We start from the raw sequence: 22,891 nt of genomic DNA, 5'->3' as shown, positions 1-22,891 counted from the left end.
ATTGTTAGTCTATACTAGTAGCAAGTTCATCGGTAAGGTATGAATTTGTGTAAACACAATTCAGTGTGGGATAATTTGATTTAGAATAAAATGAAACGATTTTTCATAATATATTTGGGTTCAGATTACATGCTTCTGATATATATTTCTATATTGAAATTAAACCACATTTCTATGTAAGTAATATTGTATATTGACACATCTGATCACTTCCACACAAAACAAGTTACTTAGAATATACTCATAATAAAACAATGTTCTACAGTAGTTAAATATTCAACATAATAGAACTTTTACTTACAAAAATAAACATAAACTTACACAATGTAATTTACACAAATAACACAATAAATAATGTATTTACATTACATATGGAACCAAAGTAAGATGTTACATCTGCATAATAGCATTACATGACAATTAATACTTTATAATAATAATTTTGAGCATGTAACTCGATCATATTAAGTTAATAAAATTTTATGTTTATATAAATAACTGAGGAACATCAATATTAGCAAAATAATTCACGACATCCACATATGTCAATTATTATATTAATTACATAAATAGGTAAGAGTAACTACAGGGATGAACAAGCAATATTATGATTTCTGTTGCAGTTTTTTTATTATAAGCATATAATTATATTAGCTGACTAGGTAGTGCTATTCATTAATTTTAATAGCTTCTGTTTTAGCCAAATAAAGAGCATTGAGAGACAATCGCTTCTTTCGTCTATTACAATAATTTAAAATACATCATCGTCACAATGATCATTATGGGAATAAACCGATAGGACTTTGTTCAAGTTAGATAGTTAATAAAAATTATAAATTAGTGACGTAAAGCGTAATAACTAAATATGGGACTTGAGCCCCGATTCACAGCCACAATATACTTCACTTACAATAAAAGCGTTTACAAAGTACAAACCTCGATAGATACGTGGCTAGCTTTATTGTTACATGTCTGGCACACCTACATACTACGCACATATAGCAAATAGGTATAACACTATCTCCGTTTGTTCCTCAACTATACAATCAATTGACTATTATTTACATCGACAACAAGTCACTGACAATTTACAGCCACTAATGGGATTACAATCAACATCGATATTTATTTTAATTTGATTAGATTCAACGAGAACTCCCATTTACACGACATACTCTGGACGATACCGAAGCGACGGTTCACTCTATTCCAAAGGTATTGGTTTCTTCGACGGCGAGGAGCAGCTTTTCGTGAAGGAGTTGAAGAGTCGGGTAGGGAGGCAGGTCCAGTCGGTTAAAGCAGGTGTGGGCCCTCGGGAGGGACTCGATGCGGCCCCAGCGCTCGATGCAGAACCGGCGGGGGCCCGTAGAACCCCGCAAGGCCGAGAAACCCTCGTAGGGTATCGATGACGTGCCGGTAACAAACTGAACGAGTCGGAGTCGCTGTTCGTTCGTAAATCTGCAACAAGTATATTCATAAGTTATACTCATTTTTAATCGCATTACATACTTTTTAAAATAAACATTCCTACAAAACTGCTCTCACATACAATATCCATATCAGACTCGGTTGACCACTTCCTGTTACTATTTGCGTTCGAAGTAATAAGATTTTTATCAGCACGTATTTTCATTAAAATATTACTTTGTATTTATACATTCCTGTCAGAAATGCTACATATAAAACATTCGAGTCTAGTTACGCATGATGAAACTTGTGAAGTGTATTCCCACTTCACAAGTTTCATCATTTAATACACGTGGGCGACGTACCCACGTTAAACTATTTTGGTAACTGAAACCGGTCTACATTTATTTCCGTTAAGTTGAACATATATATAATACTTAAATAATTAAATGCATTTGGATTAATTTGGTTAAATCGAATATCTAATATATCAATTATATAAAACGATTTGAGGTGTCTAAAGTATTAAAAAAAGGGGACAAGTGCGAGTTGAACTCGCGTGAAGAGGGTTCCGTACGATGTTAATATCTCCTAAAATATTGGTCGTAGAATGCTCATTCTGTGCTTATTTTTTTCATTAAATATTCATCTACAAACCGATTCAACAAAACTTAACATTGGAGTTAAAAAATATGTTCTCCCACACATTCCACCTGCAAATGTAAGTTGGTACGCACAATATTGAGTGATTTACCATGTTATTTTAATATCATGGACTTCTTATAGGTTTTCCTATAATCTATAAGGAGAAAACTAATTTCTGTATTTTTTTCAAAATTTTAGGTTCAGTAGTTTCGGAGATAAGGGGGGGGGAATGGTCAATTTTCGTCTATTTTCTTGAATAACTTGGAAACTGTTTATTTTAAAATTACAAAAAAATACATTTAAGATCTTCCCAACAAGACCTTTCATTTGATATGCCACACGATGCAGTTTTCAGAATTTTTTTTTTAATTTTCCCCTTCCCCCCCAAAAATGAACCCCCATATACAGATTTCATCTGCTCACGTCACACCTCTGTATTTGGGTTACAGGAATTGATATGTGTACCAAATTTCAACTTAATCGGTCTAAAAGATTCGGAGATAATTGACTGTAAGCGACGGACGGACAGACACACGAGTGATCCTATAAGGGTTCCGTTTTTGTATTCAGACGTACGGAACCCTAAAAACGACCGAGGTTAAATAAAATTATACAAATATATTTTATCATGTAAGACCAATAAATATGTATACAAAATTTCAAAAATATTTTTTGTTAGTTTTAAAAGATAACTTTGGTACATATATTTGAGAGATAAAATTATATTATGTACGGAAATATTTTTATATTAGTTTCGGGTCATTGCAACGGCGACAGTGCGAAGTCTGCGATAATTCATACGCGAAGGTTATCGTTTACTTTCGATAACAAGTTAAACCAAAGTCAGCGCAAATAACTAACCAATCGCAATAAACAGTTGTGTCGGATGGAACGCATTCGTAAACAAGAAATAAAATACGAGCATTGAATGGCCTCATTTTCTTCTATTATTAGAACTTCTTTTCAAACGTGATTTAATTTAAGTACGTTACAAAGTACCTACTGTTTTAATCTTATATTATGGTAACTGGCGGAATGTCATACGTTGAATTGAGTAATAATTTATGTAGGTACTGAATACAACTCTCCATATACATGAAAATGTTTTAGCTTAGCTTTTATTTGCTCCAAATTATTATTATTGAAATAAAATATAGGCTAAATAAATTAACTTTTTCTTTCAATTCACTTTTTAAAGTCGAGGTAATTTAACGTATGGAAATAATACAAGCGTCAAAAGAGCCCTCATTCTGAGTCATGCCTGAAGCGAAGGGAAGAGAGTGTCGTATGTATTTGTAAGCAGTTTCGGCGGAAACTAGTAAAATGTATAAATAAATATGAAATTAGCACGACACTATTTTTGGTACACATTTATTTGAAAAGTCTGTTTTCTAGTTATAAACAAATCTCCGGTTGCATGAAACTAGTGAGTTGAAAACTTCGTGCACGAAATATTAGAAGCAAGCATTATCAAAAAATTTGAAAAGTAAATTTTTAAAATATCTTGTGAATGCAAAATTTTGTATAAGCCTAGTCATGCTACAGTATAAATATTTGAGGTTACCTTTCTCATAATATGATGTTATTAACTATTAATATTTTATGTCAAAGGACAAAAGTTATGTGTCATAATTACTAATTAAAAGAAAATTAAAGGAATGCATATACATACTGATTTATTATTAAGAGGGTGAAACTGCAGCGCAGTTTTCTATATAAAAATACCAGATACTTGCCCGGGCTAAGGGTTTGTAATTATTTAAATAAAACTAGTTATAACGGATTTTAATCGCGTATATTAATTATTTTGGACATCCCGACGTTTCGAGCACTTTACAGCGTTCGTGGTCACGGGTAGAAACGGGTAGGTTTGTAATTATACGACTATAGATTTCTTAGAATAGGAAAGTTGAATTTTTCGGCTTTTCTCTACTATAATATGTTTGACACAACTAAAACTACTAAACCTTTCTCTTAAATCAATTTTTGATGGAAACCGCATTAAAATCCGTTGTATATTTTAAAATATACAAGAGTACCGACTGTGACGTCTTATTCTATGTGGTGATTCATACTGTGACCTGCGAAACGTGCTGCATCATCTACATATATCATATCATATAGTATTTTACGTACTTTGATGTAGTAGTTTTATCAGTAAGATATTGTTTGAAAATTATCTTCGCTTATATGTATAGCTGGATAGACAAAAAAAATGACGTTTCCCGAACTAAGCTTAATAAAAAATTACTAGAACAGAAAGTCGATGAAACTAACTTATTCTTTATTCTGAGAAAAAAAAAATATTACTAGAAAATAAATGTATAAAACTACTCAAATACAAAATGTCGATATAGAGATGTGGTATATTAATTATGTCGCTTCAAAAGTAAATTTAATCGTGGAAGAGTCCCCTAATATTCCATACATACAGTCCTGTTTCAGAAAGAGTTTTTACGATAGAGGGCGTCTGTATGTACACACTGTACTAAAATATCTACTTATTGCGTAGGAAGGTAATCTTTAGGATCCGTCAGGAAGGCTTCGTGAGATGCAAGACATCCGAGGCGTACCTGTCGATGGCCTGCCAGAAGCACAGGATGACGGGGTGCGCGTCGTGGTAGCCGCCGCGGTACTCCGTGTTGTTCCGCCAGTCCGACACGTCCAGCTCGGGCGCGCCCGCGATCACCAGCTCCAGCTCGCGCGCGTCGAACGCGCCCACCAGCCGCGGGTCCACCACCTGCGCGCATGCTCGTTAGCGACCGGCCCTCGCACCGCGCCGCACCGCTCGGGGCGCGGGGGGCGCGGGGGGGGGGGCGGTGAGTCTCTCTCACCTCGTGGAAGCCGCGCACGAGCCACTCGCTCTGCTCGGCCACGCCGCGCTCGACGCGCCAGCGCACGAGCTTCTCGAGGTACTCCTTCTTGTTGCGCTCGGTGACGGGCACGTCGCGCCCGCCCGCCTTCAGCTCGCGCTCCAGCACGCGCCCGTCCGCCAGCCGCTCCGACACCGCGAACGTCAGCTCCAGCGACGACACGCAGCGCGCCGACTGCGGACACGCCTCGCTTACGCTAAGAACTCACGGAGCGGTTTTCAGCCCGCGCCCGCCGCGGTGGCGGAATGGAGTTTATTTTCAAAACTCACGAGACCGCAGTTTTGTGCGATAACGCAGCCGCCGCGGTTGCGATTATCACCCGCAAACGTAGCGGTTGATTATCGCAGGACGGGCGGTTGCAAGACGGGCGGTTAAACGATCAGTTCAGTTCCAGACCGTCATGGATACACACCAGAAACGAGCTGTTGCGTTATATTTACTTCACAGAAGAATTAAAAAAAGAAGGCCTAAAAGATTCTGGATACATCCACTAATTGCGGAAAGAAATCGTTATGGATTATTTGTTACTCTTATTAATGAGTTAAAGAAGGATGAGGAGAAGTTCTTTAATTATTTCCGAATGTCCATAAGTAGTTATTTAGAACTTAAAAAAAAAACAGAAACTGCTCTTCAAAAACAACATACTAATATGCGAGATCCCATATCACCAGAGGAAATGTTGGCAGTCACATTAAGGTATGTAAGTTTCTTTTAACAACTCGCACGCACGCACGCACATACGCACTCACACACGCACACACACACACATAAATGTTGTTCTTGGAAATCTTTACACAGCGCCATCTAGTCCCAAACTAAGCACGAGGCTTATACTATAGATACCAGACAACGGATACAACATACTTATATACTTTTTGCGTCAGGTGTTAATGAAACTAGTGGTAATATTTAAAAATTTTTTTTATTGAAAATACACATCATCTGACAAATTAGTATTGACTGAAGAAACTGATGGAATATTTTGTGGACTTTGGGTATTGCTTTCAGAAGTAGAATAGGTACGATAGCCGATATTTTCTTGACTGCCGATATTTTCTTGACTGTAATTATATGGTGGATATTGATAAGAAAATGCTGGAAGATTATTATCAAGATTATCAATAATTTGTAGAACTGCTATTTGAAATCGTCTTGTTTTTGCTTCATCAAAATTTTGCAATGAAGGCAGTATTCCTCGAAAAAATGACAAATGTCTATCTTCGCGTTGAGACAACATCTCTATTAATGCTTTGTCGGCGTCGTCTTTTCTTTTTCTTTTAACACCAGTTTGAGAAGATACTGAGGTGATAGGCGTAGCAAAAGCTTCTGATGTTGATGCAACAGTAGTAGTAGTGTTAGTAGTAGTAGTAGTTTGTTCAGTTGTAGCATCGCTCGTTAAGGTTGAGGAGGTATTTTCAATAGGTATATTTTTCTTCAAAAACTGTAACTGATCATCATAAATGTACTTTTTAGTTTTTTTAGCTCCCGATCCAGATTTTGTTTCCGTTTCAACTTTTTTGTTTGTTTTCATCCAGCAATCTTTAATATTTTTCCATTTTTTTATAATCATGTTACCTAAAAAAAAATATACGTAATTAAGTAAATTTATTTATTTCAGATACCTAGCAAGTGGGACTTCAATGCACGATTTGCACTACATATTCAGAATTGGGCACACAACTATATCAGCAATTATAAGAACGACATGTGAAAAATTATGGGAGGTGTTAATGTCTGAATGTTTTCCGGTAATCACTACAGAACTTTTAGAAGAAATCAGCCAAAAATTTTACAAGTACGCAAATTTTCCCCACTGTGTCGGAGCAATAGACGGCAAACATATAAGAATAACTAAACCAGATAACAGTGCTTCAATTTACTACAATTATAAGGATTTTTTTTCATTTGTATTAATGGCCGTAGTTGATGCGGATTACTGCTTCGTTTTTGTAGACATTGGAGCCCCGGGAAGTAATGCTGATTCAACCATTTTTAAAAATACTACTTTTTGCAATGCGCTTAATAGCAATTCTATCAAACTACCTAATGAAAAAATACTACCCGGATCTACTTTGCCACCTGTCCCGTATGTATTCGTAGCCGATGAGGCATTTGGTTTGCATCAACACATTATGAGACCTTATGGTGGTCAATTTTTGAGTGTACAAAAAAGGGTATTTAATTATCGCCTATCGAGAGCACGAAGATACGTAGAATGTGCATTTGGCATTTTATCAAACAAATGGCGAATTTTAAATCGTGCATTGGATGTATCAATACCTTTATCAATTAATATTGTGAAGGCATGTTGCATACTTCACAATTTTGTACGAAAACGAGACGGCCATCACATTAGAGAAGAAGATTTTACTCATAATCTTGAGAGTATACAAACACCTCCATCAATACGCAGTGGAAGACAAGCCAACAACATAAGAGATATTTTTCAACAATATTTTATGAGTGACAGCGGAGCTTTAAGCTGGCAATTGTCAAAAATTTAATAACGTTAATTATTATTCTTTTTACGACCCGCTACTACACAGCTCAATTATTAATTATTATTGTAGGTTAAAAATAAACTTATATAATACTAACCATATTTTTTTTTATTTGTCTCATCCAAATTTTCAAAATCTTTATTTAAAATACCGCAGATTTCTTCCCATGCTTTGAGTGTCAAGTTTTTGTACTTATATTCTTCTAAGCTCTTATCCCATATAACTGGCCTATCTTGAACCAAAGTAATTAGTAGATCGACTTCAATATCAGTATCCATTTTGTTGACAAACGTGCGCGTGCGTGCTTGAACGCGTCACTACGGAACAAGGAGTTATCACTGCCTACCAGCAAAATGGCGCGATTTCCCCCCCGCTGCCAACGCGGTCGCCCGCCAACCGACCGCAGAGCGCGCGGGTGCAAATCGCCGCGGCTGCGGGACCGCGACCCGCGCCCGCCGGTAGAAGATGAACCGCCAGTGCAGCGGGACCCGCAAACAACCGCGCACACCGCGGGCGTAAAACGCGTCGTGAAATGTGCTTTAATTTTTTACACATATATCTGCATTCTACAGAAGCTGCGGGCCCGCACCCGCGGCGGGTGCGGGTGAAAACCGCTCCGTGAGTTCTTAGCCTTAGTCTCGCATCGACAGACTCTATCGACTTAATACTACAGTACCTTTCATGCGCTCCTTGTATTTTATTCGACGACCGAGACTCACATAAAAGAGATGAAGTTTTCATGAGCTCTATCGTCGTAACTCATTCACACTGTAGTGTACACATATCTTTAATAATATAATAAATATTATTGGACTTATATTGTATATAGATATATATATTATCTGTGTATTTAAGTATCTGTCGCGGACATCACATCACATCGCGGAAAGCGCGGAGAATATAAGATATATGATTTGGGCGCGAGTGAAGACGGTGTGTGTGCACGGCGAGTAGATATTTAAATATAATATATATTTATATGTAACTTGTAAAACGATCTTACAAGTATATATGTGAACATTACACACACCATTCAAACTAACTACGCGCACGTGACGCCTATAGTCACGCTTGAATTTTATTAAAAGCTCCGCTTTGCAAAACTACTAAGTATTTAAATTTAATGTATTATAATTATTATATCTTCGGTGGAGATATCTCACCTGTAACCATCTCAGTGAGGCGGCAAACTGCGCGTCTAGTGCGTCCACATCTTCTAACGCGGGCGGGAGCCGTAGCAGGGCGCGGTACAGCGCACGTGTGAACCACGCCTCGAGGAGGTAGCCGTGGACGAGAGCCAGGCCTAGCACGCGACCAGAGAAGCGGAACCTGACAAAAAAAAAATTATTAAATAAAAAACATTCTTCAATACAAACAAATGATTAACATCTATTGAATATATAAACAAAGATTTATTGCAACGTTTCGTTATTGTTCCGAAAAGTATAATTAGAAAAAAAAAAACGACCGACCATCGATTGTTTATTGTTTAAAAAAACTAAAATACTAACAAAAACGCCATTTTAATTAAAGAAGACAATAGATAACAAGATGGCGTCACATTTGAATCAAACGACACAACCGAGATTTAGTTTCACATAAATATCAAGCGTGACAGGTGAGCAAAAAATTTAAAAGCACCTGAGATTCGGTGAGTTCGTAGTTATTCTGTTTGTAACCAAATATTGGATGTAACGTGAGATTTTCGAGACATTTTATAAAAACATACGCGGACACGCTACATGGCGTGGGTTATGGAAGAATGGATACTCAAGGTTATGAATGTGATTTGAATTATATCAATCGTTTTTAATGTATCAATATTTTCATTTACTCTTTTATACAAATAGTTTTAGACTAGATACAACGATATAGGATACCAAATGGATTTTTGAAAGTAACGTTTCAATTCTTTCTATCTGTCTATATAGATAAGGTATATATCGCAGATAACTTTGTAAAGTGCACTTTGATGGCTACAGTGTTGCTACTCGAAAAATAAAGACAATTCAAAATACTTTACAGTGTTAGTGGAATTACATAGTTGCGTTTTATCTATTACGAACAAAAGCCTATTTGCTATTTCATAATTATTTTACTATGTTAATGTGTCGTTTCACATAATAAGCATGAAAAAGTAGAAATATATTTTATGATTTTAATAGATTGTTTTAATGTACGAATAAAGTTTGATTATGTTTCGGTTATAATGCATAACAATAATTTATTATGATGGAAGATTACGTTTTATAGTATTAGTTATTTTTATTAACAAATATAGATTGTCAATCGGCTATATAGGTATAGCCAATAGCCGTAAACAATAAAATATTATTTAAGATTTAAAAACCGATACCCATACCGTCCCGCCAGCCAACAGCACGAACAATGAACGGAAGTCCATAGTTTCCGAATGACAATTAAAACGCACCATAATTGATTAAAAAAGTACATTGACCTCTTGTTGTAATTGAAATATTACGATATAAAATGTATATAACCTTATCAATGGGTCTGGGTCTAGTCACCTCGTTATGTTTTTATATTCTCTTTTATTATCTCGTTTGAATGCATTTTATTTGCAGTTATATGGTTTTTTACCGTTTTCATTACTTTACTTGCGTAATTTTAATGTTCAGTGTTTGTCACTGGTTGTTAGCGTTACCGTTAAAAGTATACGAATTGGTATTCTATATTTGAATCTTAAACTTTTTATTGGATTAAATGTTTGTAGTGTAAAGCATTCATAAATATTTTTAGTTTTACGTCGAAATGTTTTTTTTTTATTCAGAATTAACTTTTTTTTTTCGAATACCCTTGTTTTTGTTCCCCAAGATTTTAAAGTAATTTCCATATAAAAAATGTTTGAAATCAGTTTTTTTTTTCAAATGAAGTATTTCCTTTTGCTAATCTTTAGTGTTACATCACGATATCACGCGAAACAATAGAATAATCTTCTTATCATATAACAGCGTAATATAGGGTATTTATGACATGGGCGTGACTCGTAGGATCAACCTAATCTGATTATACAGCCTTGACTTATTGACTTACATACCTGCTGAATAAATTCAATCTTAATCATCATTTTTTAAAATCCGAATTTTCTAATTTATTTCTCATTTATTTATTTTTTTGTTATTTATTAACTGTTTTTAGTTTCATGAATATTTCTCTATAAAAAAAAATTGTACTCGTATGAATAATTTATGCCACTAATAAAAAAAAACAATAAATACTTCTTTCCGTGTCAACATCACTTATTTGCAGGGACAATGGCATCTAATCGTATTACTCTGTACTGATTGTTAGTTATTATCTGTAATGGCTGTGATTGTGTACTAATACTGTTTAAGTATGATACCTACATGCAGTGTAACACGGCCCATGTTAAACAATATTAAGTGTTCAAGCGCCTATCGAGTTTTGACGGCTTTTAGCATATCGTGGTTTATGCTTTTAAGATTAACTTTAAATAGCCTTTTAAAACATCAAATGTTATCGAAATAGTTAAAATATATTTGTTATCGATTAAACTGTCAAGTTATTTAGTTATATGGAAAATATTATCTAAAATTCTTAAATAATCTCTGAAGTATATTTTGGAAGTACGGAGTCACCGATAAAATTCCTACATAAGTTACACAGATTAAAAATTATAATATAGAGAAAAGCTTTTCGATGAATCTCTCCTATATTTCGATCAATTATTAAATCTTACCATTCATGATGGTTGTCCACAAAGGCCGACATCGGTGACACGTGCACCGTGTAAGTGTCGTTAGCGGAGTACTCGAACAATCCATAGTATGGGTTGAACAGTTCTCTCGATAGGAGGAAGAAGAATTCTCTACTGGGCCCTCCATAGTCTAGGCCCTCCTCTCCATCCCAGAGGACGCACAATTTTCCTTTCTGCAACTCCTTCTTACTACAGGACATGATACGTCTAAATGCATCCTCTAGAAGGTGATCCCGACGAATATGTAATCTGTAAATATTTATTGAACATGTTAATACCTATTTTCACTACTTAGTTACTTTACATCAAAGTAATAGCGAATTCAAAATATTTCATCCTTCGTTGAGCGTTTTAAAATAACATCAATTCTAATGACACGGCTGTGCTTGGTTTTAAAACGAATAAATATTTTTTTTATTATGAAATGAACTTACTTTAACTTTCCCGGACCCTGTCCGTAGCCTTTGCTTTCCAGCTTCCTGTAGAATGCTCGTAATTTAGCTTCGAAGTCCCGTCGTTGAGGCGCAGGCGCACGTGTGCTGCGCGTGGCGGCCGGCGACGCCGCGGGCGAGGGTTCAGCTGTAGCGCACCCTGACGCCGGCACGTAGCTCATAATCTCCTGTTCGAACAGGCTGCGGAAGAAGAAACATAATATTGTGAACTCCTGCATCTCTTTTATTCAATTCACAAATCTAATGTTATAATCGAATAGTCAACAAACATTTGGATCTAAGTATAGTTTGCTAGACCATACTGACGACTAAAATTTGAAGAGTTTCTAGACAAAAATATTTTTGGGAAATTAATAAGTACTTATTCTTTCTTTTTCAGATCTGTTGAGATTAGACTATTGTTAAGATTTACTTTCTCAATGTTATTAACATTAAAAGTGATATCGTATTTAAATGGTAAACTTCACTTTCATCGGACGTTCGTAAAAAACGAAGACACCTTATTGTTTCACTTTTAATTTCGCACATCGCCTCTCACATAACCTTAACCGAAATGGGCACCGTCCGTAAATGTATAACAGCAAGAACGTCATTATGTTCCTTAACACGAAAGGCATAAAGACTACAATATATAGAAAGGATGTACGGACGGATGCGCTTTTTATCTCACCAAGTTTACTAGAGCGAAGAGTATTAATATTATAATCACAGTGAGTGTTAGCGAAATCTTCATTTATAGTAAAGATCATTAATATATTTCTGGGGTAGTGTTTAATGACTTAAGATAGCCAACACTTTCGACGAGGAAAATGATAATACACAAACGTCTTGTTTAATAAGCATTTTACAAATGATTCATTGCAATCGTTCGCTCCATATTAGTTACCTTTAGACCACAGTCAAAGCCTCCTGTTAATGGCGTATCATTGAAATTGCACCTCACATTGTTTGATAGTGAGCCTCGCCAATTTTAGAGGAACAATCGACTGTATATTATATTAGAGATAACCAAATAGGATAAATGTGAGTTTAGGAACAGTTTACGATTTATTATATTTGCTTGATTCCGCCGTTCTTTGTTATTTTAATAAGAAGTTATGGTTTGGACGAAGTTTGCTAACAGCGACCAATAACTATTTGTCTTCCAGACTAGAGAACGATTCAGGAGATATTACAGTGCACTTATGTTGTATGTCCAATCTCTATTCCCACCTCGTATTCTGATAGGACTGAGGTCTTACCGAGGCTAGGAAAACTAACGTCTTTCTAAACCTGACTTACAGAATATTGACAGAAAATGCTGTCATCGTCACTCGAGATAACATTGTTCGTTTTAAAATAAATAAATAAAATCGATAGCGAGAAACAGATTATTATTCTTTGATGTCGTTATTTATAGATATTTATATCATGATGAAGAGTCAGCGCAGTTTTATTATTCCGAGAAATTTGGCTTTCAAATTATTTTTATTGAGCCCATGATTCGAAGCCGCGGGCAAAGCTAGTCCTAACTAATGTCCACAAAGTACGATGAACCTTATAACTTGCCCAAAATGAAAGGAAAGTCGACATTAGACAGAGACAAAGCGAGGTCTACGTTGCTAACCTATAATCGATTTGGAAAAGATTTAATGTCGCTCCGCCCTGCCGGTGTTCAACATGCCGTAATTAGAATAATGTAAACTGTATAAGTTATACATAAAATATATTTAGATTGCTGATAAGCAGATATGGCCACGTGTGTTTCTGTAAACTAATCAATAATCATCAAGATCTCCTATAATATCTGAAACAGTCCATTGTCTATATTTGATTCAAATACTCGAATACAAAAAGGTGAACGTTTATGTTAATCATGTCATTGGACTTTTTGATTTCTTGGATTTCTCCCAAACTTGAAGTAACTACAGATACATCACTTTGAATATTGGAAACATAATATTTGTCAAGTTCATGAATATGATTATTTGTAAATATCACTTGGAAAAATGATAAATCTAAATTTGCATGAAATATTTTTGTGTTCGAGACGCGTTTATATCTGATACATTGCAACGCATTCCAGAAATCATATTTATCATTACCCAAGTCTTGGCGCGCATCCAACAGATGTTAACGAGCCCTGCGTAAACAATTTCGGTCAATATTTTTTCTTGTGATTCGATTAATATACTTATATCAAACTTATATTGTAACAATACTAGATTAGCCGTGATTTCGTTTGTATTGTTCAGGAATAATTTCAGCATCAGCTCAAAAAATATAACGTAAACATCAGCCTTGCCTTGCCTTCTATTCTGTGTAAATGCAATTAGTGTTATAACTCGATCTTGTTGAAAATTAAAAATAAGCTAATATTAAAGGTTGAGATATTTCAAGATAAAATTTAAAGGTTAAAAGGTGAATTGAGCATAGTATATGTAGGTCAGAAGCTAACTTAAAATCTAAACCAACATTTTCGGCCAAACTCGTTACGTAACATGGCAACGAATGTAGACAAAACAAAACGAATACCGAACATATAACTCAAACAATTCGACGAATTAAAATCGTATGATTTATTATTCCTATTCTTAGATATAACTATGGTTCAGTTGGAAAACTGAGAATCGCATCCATAATGATTATCGTATACTTATGTCGTAAATTATCAGCTTCAAGCGCTTTATTTGTTGCAAAAATTATCTTATCGTTTTTTAAAACCAATATTATTTAAAATTCCTTTTTTTTCCTTCCAATGTAAAATTTAAAATTCAACATAATAAATAGGTTCTTCAAGAAGCGTGTTTTTTCAGCGACATTTATACAATGATACAAGTTTGAGGATTGTTTTCAAATCCAACGTGTCTACAAAGTATAACAAGCAACGAACTTTCGTAAGCGCGTGCGTTTCAACGCAAGGCCGCTTCCCGACACCGATGGATGGGAATGACCTAAAATTGCTTCGCTCTCAGATATTACTCGGCAGTCGTTAGAAACGAGGTGGTACGTTTGTTAGGCGCTCGCTGAGATAATACGCGTCAGCGAGCGAGAGACAAAAGCTACTTTCTGTTTTTCACGTCGCAATTCTATAGGGTTTTTATACTTCTGATGTATTTTTCATTTTTCAAATTGTTTCAACTTTAATTCTTATTTTTTGGAAACGTGGTATTCCAATCAGAATGATTTTTATTTGAGCATTGACTGTACGCCAATTTGCTTCTAAATAACGTCAATCCAACCATCGCCAGTATCGAATAAAAAATAATTCGTATTCATAATAATACCTTCTCTGTAGTCATTACATAAGCATCCGGCACATCCCAAACATATATCATTGTGATGCCACCAATCTTCAAAAGTTAATGACTATTGGAGGCATTCCCCTGTGGCCGAGAGCACGCGCGCCGCGTCCGTGCCCACGACCCTCATAACCCTTGCTCTCACGCTAAAGACATGCTTATTTCTAATTAACTAAAGAACAAATTTCCTTAAAAATGTTATTCTTACAGACAACAGGTGTCCGAACAGGCCCGAGGCAGAGGAAGGGTGATAGTTTCGGAGATAACGTTTCGCCCGATGCGAGAAGCTGACGTCTTGATTCTTCGCCTGATCGAACATGACGTTGAGTTTTCTACTATTGTGGTTGTAATTTAATTAAGCGCACCGTGTTTAGACGATCAATGGAGCCGATAGATTAATATTTTTAATGACGTAACAGATCTTTGATACCTTTTGATAGATAATTTTTACAAAGTAATGTAATGCACTGCTAATTTAGTACATGACAATTATATTATGTATTTAGAATGTGTGAAAATAATACCGGAGTTAAATTTACATAAAGTGGAACACTAAAACGGTTAACCGCAACGCAGGCAGGAAGAGGGTTGTTCTGTTATACAAAGGACGATATCAATCAAACACCTGCGTAACGGATACATTGCTTTTTGCGTGCCCTAACTTATAACGACCAAAAGCTATAATATTTCGAACAGAACAATCTTTAATTTTAATCGAAATGTAACAATGATTTCATATAGTTAAAAAAATACCAGATTTTTTGAGATATATGAAAAAGACTTTGTTACTCTTAAAACAATAATAAGGGATAATCCTATGTTACCGGTAATAAGGTTTCGCCCGAAGCCTTCGACGCCTAGTAAAGTTTCATCAATGACTACAGGATGGACGTTATTTAGTACCACCTTGCCTGGGGACTTCTCGTAATTACTAACGATAAGCCGTCAATTTTAAGTTGCCATGCCTTTGTAAAATATCCATAACAATATATTCAACAAATTACAAACGACAAAAATTATCAATTTAAATTTCGAAGACAGAATATAGAACTCTCTAGAAGAACGCATTCAACTGTGACAGAACAATCTAATTTTCCGACGTAGCCTTAAGATATTTAAAATAAAACGTAAATATTTGAAGCAATATTAAAATTGAAGCGTTGACATTGCTCCGACCTCACACAAAATGGAAACCAATACGTGCCCAATATTCTGTTAAATTACTTCCTAAGACCATTGCTAACGAGAAAACAAAAGGGTTATTGTTGTATGGAACCGTTCGAACGGAAGCCTTGAAGCCACATGTCGAATTACACTGAAATTTTCAATGGCATTTGTATAATTTGGTTAAATTACCCACATAGCTAATTTTCGTTCGACTCAGTAAATGTATTGTTCAAATTTTTCTCGTCTGTGTTTTTAAAATAAAGCTTCGTAACATCTGAAATTACTTCACTGACTATGCAATACGAAAAAATTAACTAGAAAAAAAAAAAAACATTAGTTAGTAATTACTCCTCACTCCGAGGTTACGTCGAATTAAAGTTTAGAAAAGGTAAATATTATCGAATGTTGTAATTGAAGTTAAACAAAATTTACATTTAAACGACCCTTTTGAAGAGTATTGTATTGACAGCGATAATTACATAATTATTGATAAAGAAATCGTGAATAACAATGCAATTTAAACTCGGTAAGGTTTTAAGGATTTTTAATACAGCTTTACAACAAACTTTAGGTATGGTAGCGATGATCATAGAGAAATCAACTAATTTGGCGATAATCTGAATGTTCATTGGTTAGTGGTTGACGATGACGTAATAAGCGACCAATGAGCGTTCAGCTTAAAGCCAAATTACTTAATCTGCCTTTGACTAGCGTTTTAGGTACTGGAATATAGTTAACTATAAATAAATGTGTAATTAAGCTGTCTGCCTACATGGGGGTCAGGGTTGAGCGGTCCCGGGTCCCTCCCACGTCATTGTGCCCGTTTCAGCTGACGTACTGCATATATGCACGGTAATGAGTCATATATTATATACTTTTACTTTTCAAATTGAATACCAGTTTCAAACAATTTTTAAAAATGAGTTCAATAACGTTTTTATAAGAACTTTTGAATTCTTAAGAATTGCATTTTATATTCAAATGAACGAATAGCAAATGTTTTTTTTTAATCATTTATTGCATTGTTTCTTTCTCTTTCTATCACATATATATTATTCATACTTGCCTGATTTAACTAAGTTGAAAGCTTAGAGTATTTATATATCTAGATACATAGAGTGTCGCATTACAAAAGAAGTAAAACAAACGAGCCAACTTTATTATCATTGTGTGCGTGACTAGACGTGAGTGTGAGAGTTATGTGTAGTCACGCACCGTCAAACGTCATTCTTTATTAGTGTGCGTGTACCATGTTTCAGTTGGCTACTTTTTTTTCGACGCGATCACATCTTTGACAATCAAACAGTATAATGTATATATGTAAACTATCAAAGGTTCAATGTTTCTCCTTATTAGGGAACTAAGTATACGAGTATAATTAACTCTATTTAAAAGTGAAATATATTGTTGTTTAATTACAAAATAACCCGTCATTGAAAAACAAAAACAAAAATTGATATTACTTAACTAATGCTATTCATTATATTTAGGTAGTTAAATAATCATTAGCCATTACCGTATGTATTTGACCTAGCCGCTACGGCCGTGAATGTGTAATCTTAAATAAATAAAGTATTTATTGTGTTAACAAAGACACACAGATAATCTACAAAAACAATGTTAAAAATGTTTAGCCACGCGAGCATTGTTGTGCAAATGGGTTGCATATATACATATTTAATCGTGTTGTCCGTCCGTCCGTTGCTGTAGAGACGAACGGTCTATGGAATAATCTTTAATATTCAAATATTATTTAATTAAAACATTAGACATTGCGATAAAAAATTACATTTGCATGTCATAATTGGGCGCACGGTTGTGCGGCAAGCAAGTTCAGAGGGGGTGGCTAGGGCTATTGAAGCAAACTATTCCAAAGTCATTGAACGTTATTGCTATTAGTATTCTAAGCACTTAATGTAATTTTGTTATTGCATTCGCAGTCGATAATTCGTTCAAACCTTGGCTCTGACATTGTTTTGTATGACGTTGAAATGTTGCATAATGACGAAAACAAATGTAGGGTATAGAGAGCTTTTGAACTTTTAAGTTTAATACTTGAATAATAATAATAATAATAATATTCTTTATTGTACACCAAGACAAGTATAACACACAGGAAATAAATATAAGAAAATAAAGCATGGAACAAAAGAAGTTACTAATGATTATAAATATATATTGCGACTAACTGCAAGCAAAATTTTCTTGGTGGTAGAGCTTGTGTAAGCTAGTCTGGGTAAGTTCCATATTCTACCACAAAAAAGAAATAAGTACATAGTATTATTGTGTTTTGGTTTGAAATATGATTGAGCCAGTCTAAGTACAGACTTAAGAAACTTGACTGTTTAGTCTTCACCCAGTCTTGGGGTATGTCCTTCGGTTGTTGTAAGAGTTGGTTAATATAATAAAACCAATATCTACCAGTTGGCTTATTTACCGGACAGCCTAGCTGTTTTAAATAAAAAAAGAAGATAAGACAACTCAATAAAACATATATTAAATCCGTAACTTTTACATGAGCAAAAATTTAAAATTAACCGTAAAACGAAAAAAAAAAATAACATCTCAACAACAACTTTATGATGCACAAAATAATTTACGTCATAAACCTATCATTATTTCATAAAAAGGATCCACCTCAAACTTTTCAATTTACGAAAATCGGCTTAAGATAATTAGTGGGAAGAATAAGATTGATGACGAGCAAAAACTGATTCAAATGACGCCTGAATGGAGTAACCTTTAATATCAGACAGCCTGGCTTCGCTATGGATACTGTAATATTCTATCTTTATGTTTTTATTTGGAGTCGCGACCCGTGTCAGATTAATCCGTTTAACATTTTTATTAAGAGAAATAATTTATTCTATAATATCGTCGTATCGATTACTTTGAAAATGATTTGATGATTTAGGCTAAAACTAGCCCAGTACTAAATAACTGAGTGAGTTTTTGTAATTTCAACACATATAACGAAAAGGCATTATTGCATCAACATAGAAACCATGTCAAACCCATTTCTGATTCATTAGAGCTTCCACAATTTTCGCATTGGAAAACTCTGTTATCATTAAGTAAAATATTTTAGGGTCAACGACCGATTTAAGCGCCACTCCTGCAAATGGCTTCTTTTATGTAAGTTGTGACTAACATTAACACAACTTTATCGTTAACTATCTGAACAAAATTTGATTACGAGGCGTAGCAATTAAAGTAAAAAGGTATTACAAATTTAACTTAAAAAAAACTTTATTTAACGTTTAAAATTAGAATGTAAAATTTTAATTTAAAATTGTAACAACCATTTTTCCTTTTACTATAGTTAACCTGTTCTCTACCGTTTCTGTACTATTCTCGTTTTCTAGCCGCATACTAGATCGAATGTCAAGTAGCATCCTACAATGTAGTCAGCCTTGGTATATCTGGACATGCGACTCAACAACTGTACAGCCACAACGCCATTCCTGACGACCTATCCCTTTTCATTTAAAATTATATGTTAAAAAAGTATATATAGTCTTTACTTCGTTTTAATATTTTTTCTTTTTTAAGATTGATGTCTGTCATCAAAATATTGGTCTCGCATTAATGAGTATTTTCATCGCTAATAAAATGTAAACCTGTATATTATTACGACAAAGTGTTGTTGATTTATTACTTTTCGTATTAAAATTTAATGGCTGTCTCAAAATTGTATTATATTTTAGATAAACTAAACAAATACAATAGGAGTCAACGACGTTGACTATAGCAAAATTTTATATTTTAATATCAAATAATTAACACATTTGTGGTTAGTTTTTTAAAAAAGAAATAATACATCAAAATGTATGTAGCGTAACTTTTCACGATCCATAAAAAACCATGAGCATAGGAAACAACGATTCACCACGCACGCTATAATCCGTAACACGATGTTTGTCTAAAACCTATGTTAAATGTTAATAGATAAAAAAGAACAATATATGCAATTTAAAATAACTCTTAAGTACACTCACAAAAGGGGCCAAGTTCCTGTGTCAATTAAAACAGATCACTTTGTTTATCGATGGCGGATCGTTCTGATCGACAATGGTCGTTCCCATATCGAACGAGTAGATTACCATTACGATCGAACCATTACACTTTACGAGATTTTGATTGTACCGCGACTAACGATATGAGGGCACGAAAGGCACAGGCTGAGTTCGATTTACGACTGTTATAAAACCTCAGTCGTGTCGTATCGATTGAATTTAAAACCAACGGGGTTTGTAAATCACACCTTTGGATACATTTCGTTTGTTTATTCGTCGATGGACACATTTAGGACGTGTCTGTAACTAAAAATCTCGTTCGTGAATTTCTTGAAATCTGACCATAATGAATAATTTTGATAATATTCGCTTTTGATCATTATCAGTACGTACTAGGGATTGCAATCCAGCGGCGTTTTCAATCCAGCTGGATTTTTGCTGGATTGACCTGAATCCAGCTGGATCCAGCGCGGATCCAGCAAAACGTGGAACGAAAATAAAAAGATGACATTTTTAAGACTTTTTTTATTAATTTGTACTTCTTACGATAATCTTTGAAATCTTCCACTCATTTGGTGATATGTTATGTTAATTTGCTTTGGTTTTTTAATAATTTGAGATCAAAATAATCAACATAAAATTAAATAATTATTACGCTTATGTTTAATGATAGGACGGCTAATCAGTAGCAATCAGACTCATAAATTCTTTTAAAATTAACTTAATTAACATTCTTTTAAAAAAGGACCGTAATAATAACACAATTTTAATTTTCAATAGTATTTTTGTATCAAACAAAAAAGCTCTGAAATAATCTTCTCTCCGCTCGTTAATCCTTAATAATTATTTTTAATTATTAATAATAAGGCAGTTTAAAAATTTGAAAATGGCGGCAACTCAAAACTAAACAATAGAAATTGATACGTTTGCGGATCCGCATCGCTGGATCAAGATGTATGCTGGATCCAGCATGTTTAAAAAGGCGCTGGATCCAGCTGGATTGCTGTATGCTGGATCCAGCAATTGCAATCCCTAGTACGTACGTAGAGCTAATTAGAGATCGAATAGAACACTTTTCGCAAGAGGCGAGACTAAAAGGTCAGAAGATACACGCATCAAACTAGCATATGTTAGTCCGATTCCATAATTTCACGAGTGAGATAGCGAGTTCTTTGAGAACTGATTAACACCGCTGTTGTGTTGTTCGCGAATAATACTATTCATAGATAATAGTAATGTTTCTTTAATTAAAATTTTAAATTCCGTAAACATCTTCCAATTAGTCTTATATTTAGCATTTACTCTTTAGGCAGACACGATTATTCTTCTGTAAATAAGCTCATGTTTAACTAAACATTGTTTAAGTTTTCGAAATATTTTAGTATGATAGCTAATGTGCCCTTTCTTGTAAAGTAATGGAAAAAGTTATTAATAGACAAATAGTGATTTAGATCGATTGTCTTTCGTTAAAGAATATATCTTCTATATATTTTTAGATAATTTAATTATTATCCTAAAAAAAAAACAATGTTACAACTGTATAAATTTTAATCAAAAAGGCAACAATGTGATTTTCGATTTTTTGTATAAAACTCGTGACGTTACCTACGAGTTGTTCGTAATATTAAAGGTCTTCTGCATATTTCGTCCACTAAATTAGAATTATAGATTACAAAAAGTCAAAATCCATAATGAATTTAGCATATCGCTATTGGTGATGAAATAAAAAAAAAAACAACAATAAAACGGAAATGGTCCTCGTTCTTTTCGGATCGAGTATTTTTTCGCAACGAAAGAGTTGATTTCAATTGTTTTATTTTCCGTGCCACTGTATTTGCGGGCCAGTGATAAAAGTGAATCCGGATACATCAAAGACCAAGATATATCGGTTATCCTAATCTCCAACTACCTAAGTAAGAGTCGCTTTTGTCGGCGACCGCCTTTTCTCAAAGCGTTGTTAATTCTGCTCACTATACAATAAGAGACGTTCTTTTTCTTTTATATATAAGCAACTAGGTTTTAGTTGAGCTTGAAAGTAAAAGTACACAATTAAAGGAACTCATATTGCTTTTAATGTTAGTAAAAAACCGCATCTTTTTTAGCGAATTATGTATAAAATAAAACATACGTTTAACTTACAATCTTTGCATCACTTTAATCAAATTATACATGAAATAAGGCAGAAGTACTTCTCAACAAGTTACAAAAGTCATAATACGGCATAATTTTATATAAACATATATAAACATATTAAATGCTCGTATACTCTAGAGCAGAAACAAATTTAACTAAAAACTTGGCCCATTTTTTAGACACATGGCCATTTATAAACTAGCAATAACATGTATTTGACATATTATTAAAAATAAATATTTTTTTTAATAATTTGATTTTCTTAAAATAAATAAATTCTTAAAATAAAGAAATAATAATTTCAACGTTTCTAGACGATAATTTTAGTATTTACTCTCAGAATCGGAGAAAGATTCATTTGTTACAAGCTTGTAAAAAGCCGATCCGAAAGTGCTCCTAAGAGCCTACTTGGAAAAAGTAAATCTTTATTGTTTTTTTTTATTATAATTTACAGGTACACAAATTTTTTCGTCTCAGCCTAAATCAGCCGACAGATTTATTTGAGGATTAGAATCGAACATTTGCATAAATATATTATAAATGTTTTTAAGTTTGAATTAATAGCGGATAATTAATTAGTAATCAGAATATTGACCAATAGGTAAAAAAAAAACTTTATAAAAAGGTCATGCACATGAAAATTATATTTAACTTTTTTCGTAGTTAGAGTAAAACGT

The 22,891-nt window shown here is 34.1% G+C and overlaps 2 protein-coding genes across 7 annotated transcripts in view; one reads left to right on the top strand and one right to left on the bottom strand.

The window, feature by feature from the left end:
- Positions 1-79: 79 nt before the first annotated feature.
- The window catches only part of LOC124533407 (E3 ubiquitin-protein ligase HECW2), a 106,406-nt gene continuing 83,594 nt past the window's right edge, over positions 80-22,891 (bottom strand). For all 6 annotated transcript variants that reach the window (XM_047108639.1, XM_047108642.1, XM_047108640.1 and 3 more), the window contains 6 exons: positions 11,600-11,797; positions 11,148-11,414; positions 8,590-8,755; positions 4,887-5,099; positions 4,626-4,792; positions 80-1,458 (listed from right to left, as the gene is read on the bottom strand). In XM_047108639.1, the coding sequence (XP_046964595.1) occupies positions 1,200-1,458; positions 4,626-4,792; positions 4,887-5,099; positions 8,590-8,755; positions 11,148-11,414; positions 11,600-11,797 (1,270 nt within the window). In that variant the 3' untranslated portion in view covers positions 80-1,199. The remainder of the gene's footprint in view (positions 1,459-4,625; positions 4,793-4,886; positions 5,100-8,589; positions 8,756-11,147; positions 11,415-11,599; positions 11,798-22,891) is intronic.
- On the top strand, positions 5,122-8,044 carry LOC124533410 (protein ALP1-like). Its single transcript, XM_047108647.1, has 2 exons — positions 5,122-5,621; positions 6,544-8,044. Exons 1-2 carry the CDS (start codon positions 5,326-5,328, stop codon positions 7,427-7,429), a joined length of 1,182 nt encoding a protein of 393 aa, XP_046964603.1. The 5' UTR covers positions 5,122-5,325; the 3' UTR covers positions 7,430-8,044.

The sequence above is a fragment of the Vanessa cardui genome, chromosome 11, assembly GCF_905220365.1.
Source record: "Vanessa cardui chromosome 11, ilVanCard2.1, whole genome shotgun sequence".
Classification (NCBI taxonomy): domain Eukaryota; kingdom Metazoa; phylum Arthropoda; class Insecta; order Lepidoptera; family Nymphalidae; genus Vanessa; species Vanessa cardui.
Note: the sequence above shows the minus strand (reverse complement) of the source record. Positions and strands in the feature narration are given on the sequence as shown.